This window comes from Thalassophryne amazonica, chromosome 17 (genome assembly GCF_902500255.1).
Source record: "Thalassophryne amazonica chromosome 17, fThaAma1.1, whole genome shotgun sequence".
In the NCBI taxonomy this organism is placed as follows: domain Eukaryota; kingdom Metazoa; phylum Chordata; class Actinopteri; order Batrachoidiformes; family Batrachoididae; genus Thalassophryne; species Thalassophryne amazonica.
The window spans coordinates 69,871,337-69,894,418 of NC_047119.1; the positions used below are offsets into that span (position 1 = coordinate 69,871,337).

Here is a 23,082-nt window from a genome sequence, read left to right on the forward strand (position 1 = left end):
AAAGAAAAGAACACCAAAACATCCAGCCACACCCCCCAACACACAACATCAAGGTCAGTAAACCTTTCCTCACCAACAAAAGTGCTGAAGGCTATATAGGTGGATTATTATATTGTCCAGATTAGTCTAGAGTTTTTCCATAAATCTCTGTATTTCAATCTCCAAATGTTTTTTTCCATAACTGTTATGGTTAAAAAACATGGTCGCAATTTGGTGGGGGATAGGGGGGACATGTCCCCCCCACATTTTCAACCAGGGGGGAGAGAATATGGTATGTTCCCCCCACCTTCTGACATATACGAGGTCTCTTAGATATTTATTTATTTTTTTAACTATATGGATTTGAATGACATGCGATTACACCAATCATGCTTGAACCCTCGTGCGCATGCGTGAGTTTTTTCACGCGTGTCGGTGACGTCATTTCCCTGTGGGCAGGCCTTGAGTGAGATGTGGTCCCGCCCTCTCGGCTGAATTCCTTTGTTTCACACGCTGCTCGAGACGGCGCGCGTTGCTTTATCAAAAATTTTTCTGGACCTGTGAGGAATATCCGAGTGGACACTATTCGAGAAATTAAGCTGGTTTTCTGTGAAACGTTTAACGGCTGATGAGAGATTATGGGGTGTTTCTGTCGGTGTAAGGACTTCCCACGGAGCGGGACGTCCTGCAGCGCTTCCAGGCGCTGTCGTCGGCCTGTTTCGAGCTGAAAACATCCTAATTTAAGGCTTAATTCACCCAGGACGTCGTGAGAGAACAGAGAAGATTCAGAAGAGGCCGGCATGAGGAATTTATGCGGACATTCCACTGTTTAAGGACATTTTTTTAATGAAAGACGTACGCGCAAATTCGCCGAGTTGTTTCCGTGACGACTCGGCAAATCTGTGTGCACCGCGACAGGAAAAACACCTCCGTGTTGAAAACCATTTGTAGAATTCAGGCGGCTTTTAATGGCTTTCAACAAGTGAGTAACTGAGAAATTGTTTAACAGCTTGGGCATGTTCCAACTTGCCCGTTAAGATTTCCAACGGAGGTGTTTTTCCTGCCGCGACCCCCCGCGGTCGGGTCCAGCCCGACATGCGACTCTGCCCGCACGTTCTTTCATTACAAAATGACCGTTAACAATGGAATGTCCGAATAAACTCCTCATGCCGACTTCTTCTGAAAGTTCTCTGTTCTCTGATGACTTACTGCGTCAACAGAGCCTGAAATGTGGAAGTTTTCAACTTGAAACGGCGAGACGCTGCCGCCTCGAAGCGCAGGCGCCGTGGACCGTCCTTAAAGCGACACTACCAGACCAAAATCTCTCATCAGCCGTTAAAATTTTTACCGAAAACCAGCTGAATTTATTGAATGGTGTCCACTCAGTTGTGCCTTACAGTTTTGAAAAAATTTTTATCAAACAAAGCAACAGTCTCTGAGCCATTCCTAAACAATGAAAAAAATCGATGAGCGGGTGGACGACTCCTCACTCAAAGACTGCCCACAGGCGAATGACGTAACCGACAGGCGTGAAAAAACTCTCGCATGCCCACGAGGGTTCAAGCATGTCTGATGTAATCACACGTGATTCAAATCCATATGGTTTTTGAAAAAAATAATAAGGTCGGATACTTTTCTAATAGACCTCGTATGTGTGTACAGTGGTCCCTCGTTTATCGTGGCAGTTACGTTCTAAAAATAGCCCGCAATAAGCGAAATCCGCGAAGTAGACAGCGTTATTTTTTACAATTATTATAGACATTTTAAGGCTGTAAAACCCCTCACTACACACTTTATACACTTTTCTCAAACAGGCATTAACATTTTCTCACTTTTCTCTCGTGTGTAAACACTCTCAAAGTTCAAACCTTAATAGAAAAATAAGACCAACCTGTTTTCAGGCCAGATAAAATGCTGAAACCGACTTCTTCTGAAACTTCTCTGTTCTCTCACGACGTCCTGGATCAATAGAGCCTGAAATGTGGAGGTTTTCAGCTTGAAACAGGCTGATGATGGCGCCTGAGAGCGCTGCGCGACGTCTCGCTCCGTGGGAAGTCCTTAAAGCGACAGTATCACCTCAAAATCTCTCATCAGCCGTTAAAATTTTCACCGAAAATCAGCTTAATTTTTCGAACCATGTCCACTTCGATGTGTCTCACAGGTTTAGAAAAAATTTTGATCAAACAAAGCGCCAGTCTCTCAGCAACTTCTCAGACAAAGGAATTCCGACGAGGGGCTGGACGACTCCTCCCACAAGGAGTGCTCACAGGCGAATGACGTCACCGACAGGCGTGGAAAAACTCACGCATGCGCACGAGGGTTCGAGCATGTCTGACGTTAAAACATATGAATGAAATCTATATAGTTTTTGAAAAAAAATAAAAAGGACCGTTACTTTATTGACAGACCTTGTACATTTTACCACATTGCAGTTGTTTTTTTTAATGAAAACTCAACCTATCATTCTTTTTGAGTTCTACACATGTGGTGATACCTTATTTACACCAGGATGTTAATAAAATCATTGCTGGCTATTCTCAGAATAAAGTACTTATATCCACAGTTTCAAATTGTATAAGTCAAATGGTGTCCACTTTATGGTCTTCTCAAAACATTAAAATTACTGTTGTGGATGCTCAGAATGCATCTGAGCTTATCTAGAAACAGCTGGCTTGTGGGGGCCTAAAGCGGCCCCCAGACCCCCGGCCTATGGGCTTCGGCCCTGCGGGCCTCGCACTTTGTCCCCCCAATTTCTAGTTCTAAATTGTGCCCTTGGTAAAAAAAATACATATATAAAAAGTATAACATAGAATATCACTGTCAGTATCGGTACACTAGAGGCAGCTTTGCACCACATGACTTGTATGCCATTTTTGTTGTTTCTACATTACAGCTATAACCTGGTACCATAACTGCAAAAGTACATTAAATTAATAAATATCTATCTTAATTTAATACAGTGTCCTTGATTATTTTGGTCTTTTGTGTACAGTGCACCCGGAAAGTATTCACAGCGCTTCACTTTTTCCACACTTCACTCTGGTTTCAGCTGCAGCAGATGGATGAGATGGGGATGGAGCAAGTGCCTGAATGGTTGTCATCCAGGACCTAAGGCAGTTCACTTCAGCAGTGGGAATACTTCAGGCTCTAACACCAGTATACAAATGATGAGTGCAATGGAAAGACTATTCCATTTGGTGAAAGATGGAATGTTTCATTCAAGGAGGCGAAATTGAACAAATGAAAAAAACATTTATTATTTGTTTTATTACTTCTCATTTGATGATGATGATGATGATGATAGGTCCTTGTCATTTTATTCATTTATTAACAAGAGGAAAAGTGACTTATATCTCAGTGTGTGTCAAGAGTTTCCAAACAGTCCAACACAAATTTTAAATAGCAATCCAGTCCAAAATTGTTCAGTCAGCTTCCACAAACAGTCAGATAGTTCAAATCAATCCTGATGATGTCGTCCGTAGCTGACGTCTGTCGTCTGTACAGACTGCCTTCTGCTTTTCTCAGTCCAGCAAAAATTTGCGACAAAAATTTGTTGAGCTCTTCGCCCAACAGCAGTTCCACCTTAGCTAGATATGTGCCAGCGAATATTGCAAATGCCTCCAAACGGCTTACGGCGTACTGGATTTGTTGTTTCTTTTGTGTTAGAAGAATGAGCAGTGGTCGCAGTGTGCAATGGTACAAAACATATGGAACCAAATTTGCACAAAAAAGGAGCACATTGACAAATGGGATGAATGATCAATATCACAAACCACCAATCAAATACAAGGATGTATTCAGATGTTATCTAGTAAAAAATAAAACGCTCCACAGCAGTGAAGCAGATCAAATAAATCCATGAATTAAAAGTCAGCACTAAAGAGGAGACCACCAGAGTTTAACTGGGGATCTCAAAAAGGAGAGGACGCTTCAGCCGTCAGTGTTCAGATCCAACAGTGGAGTCCTGAAATTTTTGCATTGATATTGAGCATTGGCTTCAACGTGCAAGCGCAGTGTTAACCAAACATTTTAAAATCTAAATTTATAAATTAAACCAGAATTAATTTCATATCTATATCTATAAATGAAGAATATCCCCATACACCCTTTATTTTTCATGAAACTTTTACATAAAGGAGAAGACGAAAGAAAAAATACGTTAAGGAAAGAAAAAAATAAATGGGTTTAAAAGCCAAGATGTGACGTGCGCTACGAGAGGGGGTGGAGACAGGCTTGACCTGACGTAACGATGTAATGACGTAACGTGTGGGCGCCGTGGAGCACTCTGTGGCGGCGCTGAGTTTAAAGTTTTTAGTGACAACAGTACTGTGTTTTATTTATTTTTATTATTTTTATTTTGTGATGGAGGATTTGACAGAACGCAGGTATGAATGTTTAGTTTTTAAAATCTCGCCGTTGCACGTGTTGTAACGTGAGTCGGTGTGTCGTCAGTCTTAGCACGTTGGCTAACTTAATAATCATTATTTAATCCACAGTATTAAGTAATTATTTGAGGCACAGTGCGGCTCTTTAGTTTCATCGTAAGTAAGTATGTTTTATGTCATTTATTACTGTTATTAGCAGATCGCGGGAAAAAATGTTGGACGTCTGTTTTCAGCCTTACGTATTCTGTACGTTTCTGGTTTAATAAATTACCTAAATACTTAGAAATCACAGCATGGAACACACAGTTTGGGTCGTTACAGGCTGAAATGTGAACGTAATGTGTTTGTGTTTTCGCGGTCGTGCAGTAATTGGCGGGCACGAACTTTAGCCCGCACCGCCAACACACACACACGCACACACACACACTGAAGTGTCTAGTAACGTTACGACCGCACTCCGTTTGAGACTTTAATCTGGATTTATTTATTTTTTGTTACTTCAGGACTCTGCAGGATCTGCAGCTTTCCAGTCTTGATGGCTCCATGTTGCTGCAGACCAGGAGGAACACAAAACGGAAGTGTGGGGTCCTCAGTGACGCCACAGAGAGCACCCCCACAGAGCTGATCCAGCAGTGCTCCCTCCTGCACAGCCACCAGCCCACAGCCTGCAGGGGCAAAGAGAATCACGGCAACCGCTTTGTCCTGGCCAGGCGGTCGCGACAGCAGAGAGAATTGGCATCAGGTAACCAAGCATGGGGCACCACAGGGTTCAGTCTTAGGTTCACTGGTATTCTTTCTCTACTTTGCTTTGATCTGGCATTATACGTAGCCATGCAAGTAGGTTTCACTACTACACCAATGACATGCAGCTATGTAGACAGTAACAATGTAGAAAAACTGGAGGCTTGTTTGGCTGAAGTGAGACTTGTCTCATCGCTTTCTTTTTTCTTTAACTCTGATAAGGCTGACATGATTGTTATTGGTCCTGCGAGACAGTGATGGCTTCATGGTAATTTACACCATCACTGGGTGACTGTGTGATAAGTAATACTGAAAGATTTTTTTTTTTTAATATTGGTGTCTTTTTGATGTTATTCTTTCACCCAACACTGCCTTTGGTGTCAAACATGTCTGAGCAGGTAGCCCAGTGGGATAAGGAGCTGAGTTAGTAAAATGTAGACCTGGGTTTAGGCCCCCTGACACGAGCATGACTTTGATTCACGCACTTGCACGACCTATATAGACTTATTTGCATTGTGCTACAGAGTCCAGGGATAAGTTTCGGTATCACTTGTCCCCAGAGCCAATATAGGACTTATTTCTTTTGCTGTCTTTTGAGCTGCATTGTCTATTTTCATTTCCTTAACATTGTAGTGATGAGACACTCCCTGTGACTGTGAAAGCAGATTTTAAGGATTTGATTATGACATATAAAATATTGCATGTGTGCACGCTTGTGCTTACCTCTCAGAACCTGTTGTGTTGTGCATGTTTACTCTGTCGACATTGAGATAAGAAGAGCTCTGCGGGGTGGGGAGCCTTTGCATATAATGCACTTATTTAGTAGAACACTTTGCTGCCTTTATCAGAGAGTCCACTTCTGTGGAGTCTTTTAAGGCTCCACTGAAAACATTTATTTTATCTTGTTTGCAATTAGTTTGTGCTTTTACCTTTTATTTTATTTCATGTTGGTTTTGCTGAAATTGCACCATTTTTAAAAATGTATTAATGCTGATTGGATCAGTATGGGAGCCCGAACAGTTGCCTATGTGATGACTGTTTGTCACGTCCCCTGGCAGGTCTTTCATGGGACCACCTACCAGATGAGCTGCTACTGAGAATCCTCTTCTACCTCCCTCTGCAGGACCTCCTCAGGATGTGTACAGTTTGCAAGCGCTTGTATCGTTTGGGGTGAATATGCGAGTTTCTAGATTCCTACCACTGAAATGTAGAAGGTGTCACATGGCAGTAATATCTGTTCTTGTGTTTGATAACTGCTGCTTTCTGTCCTGAGGCCGGTGTCGCTGAATGAACAGTCCCCCCCTAAAAATCAGTCCGCCCTGCTTTCACTATGCATGCGTCATCAGCCGCGGTTCACCGATTATCACCTCGTTTCTGCTTAAAACGCCTTTGCTTCTGCTTAAAACTGACTTTAGAATGATTTAAGAGGTTTGACCTTGTCATCTGATGTTTAATAATCCATTTAATCACTTTGTGTGAAGAGACTGTGTCTCAGATGAGCTGCTGAGCTCCGAAATGATGCATGCGCAGTGGAGGCAGGGTGGACCAATTTTTACGGGGACCATTCGGTCTGCGACACCGGGACACGTCCAGAAAATTTATTATAGATCTTCGTTGACAGCATAGTTTCTAGGTTGCGAATGTATAATATCGTGTAACAGAGGGACATTATTATTATTATTTGACAAGTTTTTCTTCCAGCAAATACTCCTGATTACACTGTTCAACACGGTTTTTATTGCATGGAGTTTTTCAACAGATTTTGTGTAATTTGGGGACGCTGAAGCCGAATCTGGTGTTCGTTTTTGCCAATCACATCGTGATTTTGAGATAAGAAAACATATTTTTCGTATCAAGCATGGAAGCAAAAACTGGAGTCTCACACACCTCGTCGGCGCCATAAATGATGTTACAGCTCTTGTTCACATTTCACAAACCTGGTTTAAAAATATGCTTTTGAAGCTTTTTTGTTCATGATTAGTGGCATCAAACTCTGAGTGAATGAGCAAGTTTTGCATAATCCATCAATATGGAACATGCAGATTGCAAAAAAAAAATGCGATGTGATAGAGGAAATCTGAGCTCAGATTTGGATTCATCACCCTAAAATGCCCCGACATCAGTTCTCAAAGTCCATGCAAGAACATTTGTTTTGTTGACCAGTGTGAAACCTCACAACTCCTGGTTGCCCCACAAAACTGCAAGTCTTTGCTTCATTCAAAGCTCTGCTTTTAAAAATTGTACTTAAAGCAGTGGTGTCCAGAGTATTCCAGAAAGGGCCAACAGGGTGCAGGTTTTCTTTGCATCCACTGACTCCAGCAGGTGATTTCACTGATGAACTCATCCCGTCTGCTCAAAGTGATGTTCATCACTTTGGATTAGCATGGAAGTAATTTTAAGCCCTGCTTGTGCCTTGTGTACATTTGCAGTGTTAAATATTTCTAGTTTGTCTTGACAGTGGAGTACAAAGGTGCTATGGTGGTAAATAGGCTTCAGGATTTAATAGTGTTGCAGCTTAGCTAAAATTTCCAGAATAATTGTTCGTTTTGTCATAAAAGCACCAAATTTGACACACATTCTAAATGATTTTGAAATGGATGCCTGCAACACGTTTCAAAAAAGCTTGGACAGTGGTATGTTTACCGCTGTGTTACATCACCTGTGTGCACTCAGACGTGGCTGTACAGCCCCCATGTGATCATGTCTGTAAATGCATATCAACATGTCATGCAAGTGTGCTCTCCCCCTGCACGCCACATGTGTGGGCACTTAGACAAATTTCACTGCCAGCTCGAAAGTGATCGTCTGCTGACTATTTTTGTGCTGACAGCACAAATGGCCTCACATTTTCTAAGTGTCCAGCGAGTGGTGTTGGATGTTCGTGTGTGACACCTGGAATTTGTCTGACACCTGCTGTGAGAGGGATGGATTGGGCTCTCACAGGGCACACACTGTCTTTTGGTCAGTGGTAGTTGTGGTGACAGGTGTAGTTGGAGGCGCCTCTGATTTTTCATGAATGGTGTGCAATTCCTCCTTCGTGCGCTAGTAGGCTTCAATCATGTTATGTGTGAAGGGGCCCTAAGTGAAACGTGTAAAGTTACATCTGATGTTGTGCTTCGTAATCTGATGTGCCCAAGTCACATCTTGATATTTTCTTCATATGTATGTGTAATTACTGCTTTTTGTGAGTTCAGCAAGACTTACTGAATAATGTCTTGATGTCAGATTAATAAAGTGCTAAGTTGTGTCCCGGTATTGTATTAGTGACACGAACAAGCAGCGAGATTGGAGATTATTTTATTTGGTGCAATGACTACATCAGTGGTGTCCAAACTATTCCAGAAAGGGCCGAGGGTGCAGGTTTTCCTTGCAGCCACTGGACTTCAGCAGGTGATTTCACTGATTAACATCCATTTGAGCAGGTGGGATGAGTTCATCAGTGAAATGACCTGCTGGAGTCAGTAGCTGCAAAGAAAACCTGCACCCTCTCGGCCCTTTCTGGAATAGTTTGGACACCACTGGACTACATGAAGGGCTCCAGTCGGAAGAGAATCATTCCAGTCGAGGGATCTGGGGGTGTCGTTTGCATAACTGCAATAAAAATGATCAGATCGTATATGCACAAGCGCTCCTGTGCATTTCTCAAAAAATAATTGACTGAAAGCAGCTGTATTTGTAGTTTTATTATTTAATCATATATATATATATATATATATATATATATATATATATATATATATATATATATATATATAATTTTTTTTTTTTTCCCACACCAGTCAAGTCCTTGGAGAATGCTGCTGATCTTATGACACTGGGAAGCGTGCACAGGAGGTTCCGTCTGATTTCCAATCTGTCCGCCTGATTTAGATTTCCAATCATTTTAATAAATGGATTATTAGAGTCCATGTAAATGCACCTAATTATTGATAGGTAAGATTTCGTAAGATTTGCCAACAGAAGAAACAAAAGGGCACTCTTGAAGCAAAGATTCAAACTAAAAGGAACAAATGTATTCATGAATGATCACTTAACCAAAAAGAATGCCGATATAGCCAAGAAAGCAAGAAACCTAAAGAAACAGCAAAGAATTCAGCAAACATGGGTAACAAATTGTAGGATTCTCATCAAACTGAATGGTACACCAGAAGAAGCAAAAGTTATGGTGGTGAGAAATATAGAAGAGCTTGACAAATATAACTGAAAGATAAAGGTAACAATGTGAGACTCTATACACCACCATGAACATTACAACAAACATATTCACACCAAAGAACAACAGATACAGATTTGTTACAGAGAATCTTACAATTTAAACAAAAGGAACTGGAAACATTTAAATATACTGAGCACAGCACACAAGATCAGGAAAATGAAACTGACCCGGTCAACAACCTTCTTGTTTCAATAAATATGAACTGTGATTACTATACACAAGACCAGTATACAAATGTTACGACTTCGGACGACAAATTGTCAATCATACATTTCAACAGCCGAAGTTTGTACACTAATTTTAACTCTATAAAGGAATATTTGCAACAGTTTATATCACCATTTAGTATTATTGCCATATCAGAATCCTGGTTACAAAAGGAAAAAGGTATTGATTTTGATTTAGAAGATTATGAGTTGCATTATGTAAACAGGAAATACAAAACAGGAGGTGGTGTTGCATTATATATTCATAAAACAATTCAGTTTACGGTTGTAGAAAGTATGTCAGTAACAATAGATGGAGTAATGGAATGTCTGACAGTCGAAATAGACAACAAAAAGAGGAAAAATATTATTGTAAGTTGTGTATATCGGTCACCTGGTTCAAGTATTGACATTTTTAATGAACAAATGGAAAAAATGTTCTCGGAAATAAGTACTAAAAATATATTTGTCTGTGGGGATTTTAATATAGATCTTTTGAATCCTGAAAAACTGAAATCAATAGATGCTTTTTCTGACACAATGTATAGTATGTCCCTTTATCCAGCAATTACAAAACCAAGTAGAATAACATCTCACAGTGCCACAATAATCGATAATATCTTTACGAATATTATTGAAAATCAAGTTATAAGTGGCCTGTTCATATGTGATATCACTGATCACTTACCCGTTTTTATTGTTTATGACTGTGACCTTAAAAAAACTAATCATGACAGAGAAGTAGTCCATAAACGAATAAGAACAGAAGAAACAATAAATGCCTTCAACAGCAGTTTAAGTATACAAGACTGGAGTACAGTCTACAGTGAGTCAGATGTAGATGGTGCATATAGCAATTTTATAGATATTTTCTGCACGTTGTATAAAAAACATTGTCCCCTTAAAGAATACTATAAAAATAAAAGATACAATAAATGTCCTTGGCTAACTAAAGGAATATTAAAAGCCTGCAAAAAAAAAACAGCCTTTATAAAAAATGTATTAATTCAAAAACAAAAGAAGCTGAAATAAGATATAAAGTATATAAAAACAAATTAACAGAAGTCATCCAAATAAGTAAAAAGTTGTACTATGATGAAATTCTACAAAAAAATAAAAACATCAAAGAAACCTGGAACATTTTGAACAACCTAATTAAACCAGGATCTTCCAATACAAGATATCCAGATTATTTTATTGATAAAAATGTTCATGATTACAACATGAATAATATAGTGAATGGTTTTAATCAATTTTTTGTACATGTTGGCCCTGATTTGGCAGCTGAAATCCCAAATCCAGGAATTCAGCAGTCTAATGAAACTATAAAAAGAAACATAAATTCAATTTTTCTTTCAGCAACAAATGAACAGGAACTAAAAGACATTGTTAATAAATGCAGAAACAAACTGTCTACAGACTGTCACGATATAGACATGGTATTAGTCAAAAAAGTCATCAACAACATTTCAAAACCTCTGACCTATATCTGTAATTTGTCATTCCAAACTGGATGTGTTCCGGAAAAAATGAAAATTGCAAAAGTTATACCACTGTACAAAATGACAACAAACATATTTTTACCAATTATAGACCAATTTCTTTACTCCCACAGTTTTCAAAAATCCTAGAAAAATTGTTTCTCTCGTTTGGAAAAATTCATAGAAAAATATCAGTTAATAAACGAAGGTCAATATGGCTTTAGAAAGAAAAGAACCACTTCAATGGCTGTTATTGAGGCAATAGAAGAAATTACTAATGCATTGGACAGAAAAAGATATGCTGTTGGAATATTCATTGATCTTAAAAAGGCATTTGATACAATTAACCATTCAATTTTAATCAACAAATTAGAGAATTATGGTATCAGAGGAGTTGCAGGAAATTGGATAAAAAGTTATCTTACAGATAGGGTCCAATACGTGGAAATGGGAAATTACAAATCTGAATGTCTTGGCATTGCTTGTGGTGTCCCCCAGGGGGCAGTGTTGGGTCCCAAATTGTTTAATATGTATATTAATGACATTTTTAATGCATCTAGATCACTGAAACTAATATTATTCGCTGATGATACAAATATATTCTACAGTAGTGATAATTACAATGAACTTATAAATACTGTAAATGACGAACTAAGTAAAATAAAAAAAATGGATGGACAGTAACAAATTATCATTAAATTTAAATAAAACAAAAGCAATGATATTTGGTAATTATAAGGTTAAATCTAAATTACAAATATGTATAGACAGTGTCCAAATTGAAAACTCAGCTGAAAACAAATTTTTAGGAGTAATAATAGACAGTAAATTAACATGGAAAGCCCACATCAGACACATAAAAATGAAAATTTCAAAAAGCCTCTCTATTATGAATAAGGTAAAGCAATTTCTTGATCATAATGCACTCCGTACATTATACTGTTCTTTAGTTCTCCCATACTTAACATATTGTGTTGAAGTGTGGGGTAACAACTATCAGTGTTCAACACAACCACTATTTATACTACAGAAACGAGCAATAAGGATCATACATAAAGTTGGATTTTTAGAACATAGCAATAATCTTTTTATGCAATCAAAATTGCTTAAATTTCATGATCTTGTAAAATATTCTACATTACAGATTTTATTTAAGGTATTTAACAAATCACTGCCAAGTAACATTCTAAAGTTCTTCTCAGTTAAAGAGTGTGTTCATAATCTTAGAGGTTTTGCCAAATTCACATTATTAAAAGTTAGAACCACTCGGAAAATTTTTTGTGTGTCTGTATGTGGAGCAAAGTTATGGAATGGTTTGGACGTCAGACTCAAGCAATGCCAAAACATTCATGAATTCAAGTCACATTATAAACAGAGGGTCTGGGATCGGTATAGAATGATTGAGACTTAACAATAAAAGCCATTTTACATTCATGGCTCATGACTCTGTATCACAATTGTTGGTTTGTGCATTATATGTTTCTTTCTTTCATATGTTTGGTTCTTCATCATAATTGGTATTGTTGTCTCTTATCATTGTTGGTATGTTTTTTATATGTTTGCTTTCTTACCGTAATTGGTATTGTTGTTTTCTTACCATTGTTGGTATGAGCATCATATGTTTGTTTTCTTTGCCGTAACTGGTATCGTTGATTTCTTACCATTGTTGGTATGTGCTTGTTGCTTGTTTATTATACTGGTATTGTTTTCTTGCTGCTGTTGGTATCTATTGTGGGAATTTACAAGTATTTAAATGTATTATTTTCTTAATTTTCTATCTAATTGACGGGAAGCAGCTATGCACTTTATGTTAAATTTGAATAAAGGGGTGGGATTAAATAAGTTTTCTTCCTCCCACTCCTTTTTGAGCAGATTTAATGTCCTGAGTTAATAGTAAATTCAGTTTTTTTGTTTTTTATGTTATTGTTAAATTGTTTTCTGTTTTTTTTTTTTTTTGTTTTCTGTATTTCTTATCCTCTGCTCAAATAAAATAGATGATGATGATGAAAATAGATGATGATGATGATGATAGTGTTAACGAGGCGCCATGCTAATGAGTTTTAAAGCAGTAGAGGGAAGATGTATCGATGGCTGATAAACGCTGAATAAATGAGTGGACACTTACATTGAATGCTGCCATCTGCAGGAAAGGAGGACTTGTCAAATGATTTGATTAGATGCTGTGGTCTGCAGTCACCAAAACTCAACCTAACTGGACAACTGCAGGAGTTTTGGACCCACACATTAGACAGTGCTCTCAGTCACCATCATCCCAACACCAAATTAGGGAATAATTTTGGAATCAGTGATGAGGAACACTGATGCTGATCTGGAGGCACATGGTGGCCCAACACCAGTCTGGGAGACTTTCTGGTGGACTTTGTTTTAGTTTGACAGATAATAGTTTCCATCAGCTCCGTCATCTTGTTTTCAAACTCTGCGTGACCAGAGTGTTGCATTTTGGTTGCAGGCTGTTTCATGTTACCATGAACAGGCAGATTACCATGAACGTTATTTTTATTCTGAGATGTTTGTTTGTTTTTTTTTTTTTTTTTTTTTTTTTTTTATACTTGTCACAGAGGGCTGGAAACATGACTTGGCAAACATTAAAGTGTTCCAGAGTTGTGTGATGGCGGGCTGTCTGCATGTCTCCTCAGGTTCGATGAGCCTCTGTGGCACAGTGTGGATCTGGAGGGGCTGACCCACGCTGGTCCGGCCCTGCAGCAGGTTCTGAACACGGGGGTCTGCAGGCTGCGCTGTCCTCACTCCTTCATAGAAGAGCCGCCCTTCACAGGAACAGAGTGAGTCCTTGGGTGGGAGGGACTTTGCTTTGTATTTTAAAAAAGAAAAGAAAAGAAAAAGCTTGTAGAACAATGAAAACAAGGAACTTATATCAATCAATCAATCAATTTTTTTTATATAGCGCCAAATCACAACAAACAGTTGCCCCAAGGCACTTTATATTGTAAGGCAAGGCCATACAATAATTATGTAAAACCCCAACGGTCAAAACGACCCCCTGTGAGCAAGCACTTGGCTACAGTGGGAAGGAAAAACTCCCTTTTAACAGGAAGAAACCTCCAGCAGAACCAGGCTCAGGGAGGGGCAGTCTTCTGCTGGGACTGGTTGGGCCTGAGGGAGAGAACCAGGAAAAAGACATGCTGTGGAGGGGAGCAGAGATCAATCACTAATGATTAAATGCAGAGTGGTGCATACAGAGCAAAAAGAGAAAGAAACAGTGCATCATGGGAACCCCCCAGCAGTCTACGTCTATAGCAGCATAACTAAGGGATGGTTCAGGGTCACCTGATCCAGCCCTAACTATAAGCTTTAGCAAAAAGGAAAGTTTTAAGCCTAATCTTAAAAGTAGAGAGGGTGTCTGTCTCCCTGATCTGAATTGGGAGCTGGTTCCACAGGAGAGGAGCCTGAAAGGTGAAGGCTCTGCCTCCTATTCTACTCTTACAAACCCTAGGAACTACAAGTAAGCCTGCAGTCTGAGAGCGAAGCGCTCTATTAGGGTGATATGGTACTATGAGGTCCCTAAGATAAGATGGGACCTGATTATTCAAAGCCTTATAAGTAAGAAGAAGAATTTTAAATTCTATTCTAGAATTAACAGGAAGCCAATGAACAGAGGCCAATATGGGTGAGATATGCTCTCTCCTTCTAGTCCCCGTCAGTACTCTAGCTGCAGCATTTTGAATTAACTGAAGGCTTTTTAGGGAACTTTTAGGACAACCTGATAATAATGAATTACAATAGTCCAATAAATGCATGAATTAGTTTTTCAGCATCACTCTGAGACAAGACCTTTCTGATTTTAGAGATATTGCGTAAATGCAAAAAAGCAGTCCTACATATTTGTTTAATATGCGCTTTGAATGACATATCCTGATCAAAAATGACTCCAAGATTTCTCACAGTATTACTAGAGGTCAGGGTAATGCCATCCAGAGTAAGGATCTGGTTAGACGCCATGTTTCTAAGATTTGTGGGGCCAAGTACAATAACTTCAGTTTTATCTGAGTTTAAAAGCAGGAAATTAGAGGTCATCCATGTCTTTATGTCTGTAAGACAATCCTGCAGTTTAGCTAATTGGTGTGTGTCCTCTGGCTTCATGGATAGATAAAGCTGGGTATCATCTGCGTAACAATGAAAATTTAAGCAATACCGTCTAATAATACTACCTAAGGGAAGCATGTATAAAGTGAATAAAATTGGTCCTAGCACAGAACCTTGTTTAACTCCATAATTAACTTTAGTCTGTGAAGAAGATTCCCCATTTACATGAACAAATTGTAATCTATTAGACAAATATGATTCAAACCACCGCAGCGCAGTGCCTTTAATACCTATGGCATGCTCTAATCTCTGTAATAAAATTTTATGGTCAACAGTATCAAAAGCAGCACTGAGGTCTAACAGAACAAGCACAGAGATGAGTCCACTGTCCGAGGCCATAAGAAGATCATTTGTAACCTTCACTAATGCTGTTTCTGTACTATGATGAATTCTAAAACCTGACTGAAACTCTTCAAATAGACCATTCCTCTGCAGATGATCAGTTAGCTGTTTTACAACTACCCTTTCAAGAATTTTTGAGAGAAAAGGAAGGTTGGAGATTGGTCTATAATTAGCTAAGATAGCTGGGTCAAGTGATGGCTTTTTAAGTAATGGTTTAATTACTGCCACCTTAAAAGCCTGTGGTACATAGCCAACTAACAAAGATAGATTGATCATATTTAAGATCGAAGCATTAAATAATGGTAGGGCTTCCTTGAGCAGCCTGGTAGGAATGGGGTCTAATAAACATGTTGATGGTTTGGATGAAGTAACTAATGAAAATAACTCAGACAGAACAATCGGAGAGAAAGAGTCTAACCAAATACCGGCATCACTGAAAGCAGCCAAAGATAACGATACGTCTTTGGGATGGTTATGAGTAATTTTTTCTCTAATAGTTAAAATTTTGTTAGCAAAGAAAGTCATGAAGTCATTACTAGTTAAAGTTAATGGAATACTCAGCTCAATAGAGCTCTGACTCTTTGTCAGCCTGGCTACAGTGCTGAAAAGAAACCTGGGGTTGTTCTTATTTTCTTCAATTAGTGATGAGTAGAAAGATGTCCTAGCTTTACGGAGGGCTTTTTTATAGAGCAACAGACTCTTTTTCCAGGCTAAGTGAAGATCTTCTAAATTAGTGAGACGCCATTTCCTCTCCAACTTACGGGTTATCTGCTTTAAGCTACGAGTTTGTGAGTTATACCACGGAGTCAGGCACTTCTGATTTAAAGCTCTCTTTTTCAGAGGAGCTACAGCATCCAGAGTTGTCTTCAATGAGGATGTAAAACTATTGACGAGATACTCTATCTCACTTACAGAGTTTAGGTAGCTATTCTTCACTGTGTTGGTATATGACATTAGAGAACATAAAGAAGGAATCATATCCTTAAACCTAGTTACAGCGCTTTCTGAAAGACTTCTAGTGTAATGAAACTTATTCCCCACTGCTGGGTAGTCCATCAGAGTAAATGTAAATGTTATTAAAAAATGATCAGACAGAAGGGAGTTTTCAGGGAGTACTGTTAAGTCTTCTATTTCCATACCATAAGTCAGAACAAGATCTAAGATATGATTAAAGTGGTGGGTGGACTCATTTACTTTTTGAGCAAAGCCAATAGAGTCTAATAATAGATTAAATGCAGTGTTGAGGCTGTCATTCTCAGCATCTGTGTGGATGTTAAAATCGCCCACTATAATTATCTTATCTGAGCTAAGCACTAAGTCAGACAAAAGGTCTGAAAATTCACAGAGAAACTCACAGTAACGACCAGGTGGACGTTAGATAATAACAAATAAAACTGGTTTTTGGGACTTCCAATTTGGATGGACAAGACTAAGAGTCAAGCTTTCAAATGAATTAAAGCTCTGTCTGGGTTTTTGATTAATTAATAAGCTGGAATGGAAGATTGCTGCTACGAGCATTCTGACAGTTAGTGTGACTCGGGGGTGTTGACTCATTTAAACTAACGTATTCATCCTGCTGTAACCAGGTTTCTGTAAGGCAGAATAAATCAATATGTTGATCAATTATTATATCATTTACCAACATGGACTTAGAAGAGAGAGACCTAATGTTTAATAGACCACATTTAACTGTTTTAGTCTGTGGTGGAGTTGAAGGTGCTATATTATTTATTCTTTTTGAATTTTTATGCTTAAATAGATTTTTGCTGGTTATTGGTGGTCTGGGAGCAGACACCGTCTCTACGGGGATGGGGTAATGAGGGGATGGCAGGGGGAGAGAAGCTGCAGAGAGGTGTGTAAGACTACAACTCTGCTTCCTGGTCCCAACCCTGGATAGTCACGGTTTGGAGGATTTAAGAAAATTGGCCAGATTTCTAGAAATGAGAGCTGCTCCATCCAAAGTGGGATGGATGCCGTCTCTCCTAACAAGACCAGGTTTTCCCCAGAAGCTTTGCCAATTATCTATGAAGCCCACCTCATTTTTTGGACACCACTCAGACAGCCAGCAATTCAAGGAGAACATGCAGCTAAACATGTCACTCCCGGTCTGATTGGGGAGGGGCCCAGAGAAAACTACAGAGTCCGACACTGTTTTTGCAAAGTTACACACCAATTTAATGTTAATTTTAGTGACCTCCGATTGGCGTAACCGGGTGTCATTACTGCCGACGTGAATTACAATCTTACCAAATTTACGCTTAGCCTTAGCCAACAGTTTCAAATTTCCTTCAATGTCGCCTGCTCTGGCCCCCGGAAGACAATTGACTATGGTTGCTGGTGTCGCTAACTTCACATTTCTCAAAACAGAGTCGCCAATAACCAGAGTTTGATCCTCGGTGGGTGTGTCGTCGAGTGGGGAAAAACGGTTAGAAATGTGAACAGGTTGGCGGTGTACACGGGGCTTCTGTTTAGAACTACGCTTCCTCCTCACAGTCACCCACCTTTCCCGGCTGCTCGGGATCTGCCAGGGGGTAACTAATGGCGGCTAAGCTACCTTGGTCCGCACCGACTACAGGGGCCTGGCTAGCTGTAGAATTTTCCACTGTGCGGAGCCGAGTCTCCAATTCGCCCAGCCTGGCCTCCAAAGCTATGAATAAGCTACACTTATTACAAGTACCGTTACTGCTAAAGGAGGCCGAGGAATAACTAAACATTTCACACCCAGAGCAGAAAAGTGCGGGAGAGACAGGAGAAGCCGCCATGCTAAATCGGCTAAGAGCTAGTAGCTACGCTAAGCTAGCGGATTCCTAAAAACACACAAAGTGAATAATGTGTAAATAATTTAGAGGTGATTCAGCAGAAGGAGTGCTTTAGTTAAGGCACGTAAAGATTACACTGGGAAACAAATCGTAATCTAGATAACTAGATCAATCTAACTGCGCAGATTAAACAGCTAACAGATACAGAAAAACACCGCTGTGCTCCGGAACAGGAAGTGATACAATACCGCAGTGAGAGCCAACCACCAGTAGAGGCCAAATCTACTGGTGGTAGATCTTATATGCATGGTCTTAAATGAAAATATGATGTCCAATATCTACATAACATTTTTAAATAAAATACTTATTTGGTATGTTATAATGTACACAGTGCTAGTGACTAAAAAATAGCCTTGAATGCCATGAAAAGTAATTAAAAAATGAAATACAGTAACACTCGCTTAAACCATCATTGTATAAACCAGATATTCGCACTCACTGGACAAAAGCAAAAGTCCCAGTGCTTTTGTCTGGTTTTCCAAGTAATGAACACAAGTAATATTGGATTTTGTGTAAGAGATTTTTGTTCACATCAGACAGAATGTCCTGTTTGATCGCAGTGTATTTTCATTAAAATACATTGCAATCGGACAGTTGAAGACAGCACTACTGAACTTTAATACGAAAATTTTATACTTCTGCTGCATTCCTCGGGGCATTAAGGTCATATGCACCATTTGCACTTTATAATTTGCACTTTTCACTTTTCCCACAACTTAACTAAAGTCCCCTTTTTAAGTCGAATTGAAAATGTAATCAATTCCATTACATAAATGTCATTTACTATATTTATCCACTCAGACATTGTTGGGGGTCTCGAAGGAGCCACCGTCTTGTAATAGCCTTTTTGCCGCTATCAAAATTACAAAAATATATTTGTTTAGAGATCTGTAAAAATCATTAAGGTTTCCCAGAAATATGGTAGAGAACTGTAATGGTAAATTAACATCAAATACACTAATTAAAACTTTATGAAACTCCAGGTAAAAAGGTTTCATCTTTGGGCAGTTCCAAAATATATGCCAATGCCCTGCTTCTCAAGCCCCACACCGTCTCCAGCAATCAGCTGTATCTGTGCCAAAGTGTGCCTTTTGCTTTGGTGTTCTAAAAAAGCGCGTCAGATATTTCCAACTTCACTCTCGCTCATTTGAGAGTTTGTACATTTCCACTGGGATTCACATACATCCAACCATTCTTCATTTAATAGTAAAAGACTTCCTTCATCTTCCTATTTTTTAATGTATTCTGTGGCGTGTGACTTCTTGGTCAAAAATCCTTTGCAAAATTTACCACTGGCACCTTTAACTAAAGCAGCGGTTTTCAAACTGAGGCGCACAAGGAATGGGTGTTGAGAATCGGTAAGAAATGATTCAATCCACCGATATCAATCGCCTTTTTGCTTAACGATTCCCTGCATTTTGTGTGTGTGTGTGTGTGTGTGGTGGGGGGGGGGGGGGGCACTTTGCTTTGTATTTTAACAAAGAAACGAACTCGGAGCACCCTCAAAAACAACACCTGCTCTTGCAGGTAGTAAAGAGATGGCCTTTGGCAGATGAATGCCAAAGTACTTCAGCGATTGCTGATCTCAGTTGAGACTTTCTCACAGAGTTGTTTTGGAGGCAAATAAATAAAGTTAAAAGTTGGGTCTTTTGTGTGTGTTACTTTATAACCAAAGTATCTACCGAATTTCTGCAAGATGTTCATCAGCTCATATACACTCAACAAAAATATAAACGCAACACTTTTGGTTTTGCTCCCATTGTGTATGAGATGAACTCAAAGATCTAAAACTTTTTCCACATACACAATATCACCATTTCCCTCAAATATTGTTCACAAACCAGTCTAAATCTGTGATAGTGAGCACTTCTCCTTTGCTGAGATAATCCATCCCACCTCACAGGTGTGCCATACCAAGATGCTGATTAGACACCATGATTAGTGCACAGGTGTGCCTTAGACTGTCCACAATAAAAGGCCACTCTGAAAGGTGCAGTTTTGTTTTATTGGGGGGGGGATACCAGTCAGTATCTGGTGTGATCACCATTTGCCTCTTGCAGTGCAACACATCTCCTTCGCATAGAGTTGATCAGGTTGTCAATTGTGGCCTGTGGAATGTTGGTCCACTCCTCTTCAATGGCTGTGCGAAGTTGCTGACACCATGATTAGTGCACAGGTGTGCCTTAGACTGCCCACAATAAAAGGCCACTCTGAAAGGTGCAGTTTTATCACACAGCACAATGCCACAGATGTCGCAAGATTTGAGGGAGCGTGCAATTGGCATGCTGACAGCAGGAATGTCAACCAGAGCTGTTGCTCGTGTATTGAATGTTCATTTCTCTACCATAAGCCATCTGCAAAGGCGTTTCAGAGAATTCGGCAGTACATCCAACCAGCCTCACAACCGCAGACCACGTGTAACCACACCAGCCCAGGACCTCCACATCCAGCATGTTCACCTCCAAGATTGTCTGAGACCAGCCACTCGGACAGCTGCTGAAACAATCGGTTTGCATAACCAAAGAATTTCTGCACAAACTGTCAGAAACCGTCTCAGGGAAGCTCATCTGCATGCTCATCGTCCTCATCAGGGTCTCGACCTGACTCCAGTTCGTCATCGTAACCGACTTGAGTGGGCAAATGCTCACATTCGCTGGCGTTTGGCACGTTGGAGAGGTGTTCTCTTCACGGATGAATCCCGGTTCACACTGTCCAGGGCAGATGGCAGACAGCGTGTGTGGCATCGTGTGGGTGACGGTTTTCTGATGTCAATGTTGTGGATCGAGTTGCCTATGGTGGCGGTGGGGTTATGGTATGGGCAGGCGTCTGTTATGGACAAAGAACACAGGTGCATTTTATTGATGGCATTTTGAATGCACAGAGATACCGTGACGAGATCCTGAGGCCCATTGTTGTGCCATACATCCAAGAACATCACCTCATGTTGCAGCAGGATAATGCACGGCCCCATGTTGCAAGGATCTGTACACAATTCTTGGAAGCTGAAAATGTCCCAGTTCTTGCATGCCCGGTATACTCACCGGACATGTCACCCATTGAGCATGTTTGGGATGCTCTGGACCAGCGTATACGACAGCGTGAACCAGTTTCTGCCAATATCCAGCAACTTCGCACAGCCATTGAAGAGGAGTGGACCAACATTCCACAGGCCACAATTGACAACCTGATCAACTCTATGCGAAGGAGATGTGTTGCACTGCATGAGGCAAATGGTGGTCACACCAGATACTGACTGGTATCCCCCCCAATAAAACAAAACTGCACCTTTCAGAGTGGCCTTTTTATTGTGGGCAGTCTAAGGCTCACCTGTGCACTAATCATGGTGTCTAATCAGCATCTTGGTATGGCACACCTGTGAGGTGGGATGGATTATCTCAGCAAAGGAGAAGTGCTCACTATCACAGATTTAGACTGGTTTGTGAACAGTATTTGAGGGAAATGGTGATATTGTGTATGTGGAAAAAGTTTTAGATCTTTGAGTTCATCTCATACAAAATGGGAGCAAAACCAAAAGTGTTGCGTTTATATTTTTGAGTGTGTGTGTGTGTGTGTGTGTGTGTGTGTGTGTGTGTGTGTGTGTATGTATATATATATATATATATACACACACACACACCAAAACATCATCTGCATATAGTGCAACTTTATGGTCATCTCCATTTATAGAAATGCCTTTAATACTGTCTGTCTCACCCATTGTGCAAGTAGTTCTATATAAAAAGAAAAAAGGCGCGGTGAGAAAGGACAGCCCTGCCTCGACCCGTACTGCAATGTAATAGAATCTGACATATCCATTCATTTTAATTCTTATACTTTATGTAAGAATGCCTAACTGACTGAGTTAAAAGCTTTATTCAGCATCTAGACTCACCAAGAGTCTCTAATTTGTTTTGTTGAACCTGAAGTAAGATACGCAATGAACATCTAATGTTGTCATGTGTTTGTCTCTGCAAAACAAAGTCAGTTTGATCTGTGTGTATGAGGTGTGGAAGCATCTTCTCCAGTCTCTTAGCAAGAATAACTGTGAACAATTTATAATCGACATTCTACACGGAAATCAGCCTGTATGACCCACATTCCAACTTGTCTTTTCCTTCTTTAGGAAAGATTGAAATAACTGCTTTACTCCATGAATGTGGCATTTTAGATTTATTTAAAAAAAACTGTATTAGAAGTCCTTAAAAAGCTTGGTAAGAGCTTATTCTGAAATACTTTGTATCAGTCTGGAGAAAAGCCGTCTGGGCCCGGAGTCTTATTAGCCTTTAACCTAGAGATGCCGCCACTTAGTTCTCTCTCTCTGATATTTCAGCAGTCCCTATGTTATTGTGTTCTTCAGATAAACTAAGTAAGTTAAAGTGTAGGTGACATCAAAAAATGTACACAAATCATGACTAAAAATGATGAAATGTTGATATTTTAAAAAATTCTGAACAATAAAAGTCGATTATAAGTACATAGGTGAAGGAGAAACAACAGCTGTCTGAAGCCTGTGCTCTATTTCAGCCCTCAGCCGCGGCCATATTGTTGCTATGTCAACGTCCAGTCTGATGTTGTTTCTGAAGAAGCTGTGGGGACACAGCCTTACGGTTTTGAGTCTTATCTAGGCCACAATGAGGGAGACTAATTGAGGAATGAGAGTGTGGATTTTTTTTTAAAGAATTTTCTTTTTCTTTTTTTTTCTGAGAAACAGGTACATACATTTCAAATCTGAAAAATGTCACGAGGGACTGAAAATATCAGTTATTTTTAAAATAAATATTGTTTCCTTCT

General features: G+C 39.6%; 1 protein-coding gene across 1 annotated transcript in view; it reads left to right on the top strand.

Annotated features, from left to right (window-relative positions):
- Positions 1 to 2,783: 2,783 nt before the first annotated feature.
- Positions 2,784 to 23,082, top strand: part of skp2 (S-phase kinase-associated protein 2, E3 ubiquitin protein ligase) — a 31,992-nt gene continuing 11,693 nt past the window's right edge. The window contains exons 1-4 of the mRNA XM_034192902.1: positions 2,784 to 4,364; positions 4,868 to 5,106; positions 6,164 to 6,275; positions 13,666 to 13,809. Of these exons, the coding sequence (XP_034048793.1) occupies positions 4,342 to 4,364; positions 4,868 to 5,106; positions 6,164 to 6,275; positions 13,666 to 13,809 (518 nt within the window). The 5' untranslated portion in view covers positions 2,784 to 4,341. The remainder of the gene's footprint in view (positions 4,365 to 4,867; positions 5,107 to 6,163; positions 6,276 to 13,665; positions 13,810 to 23,082) is intronic.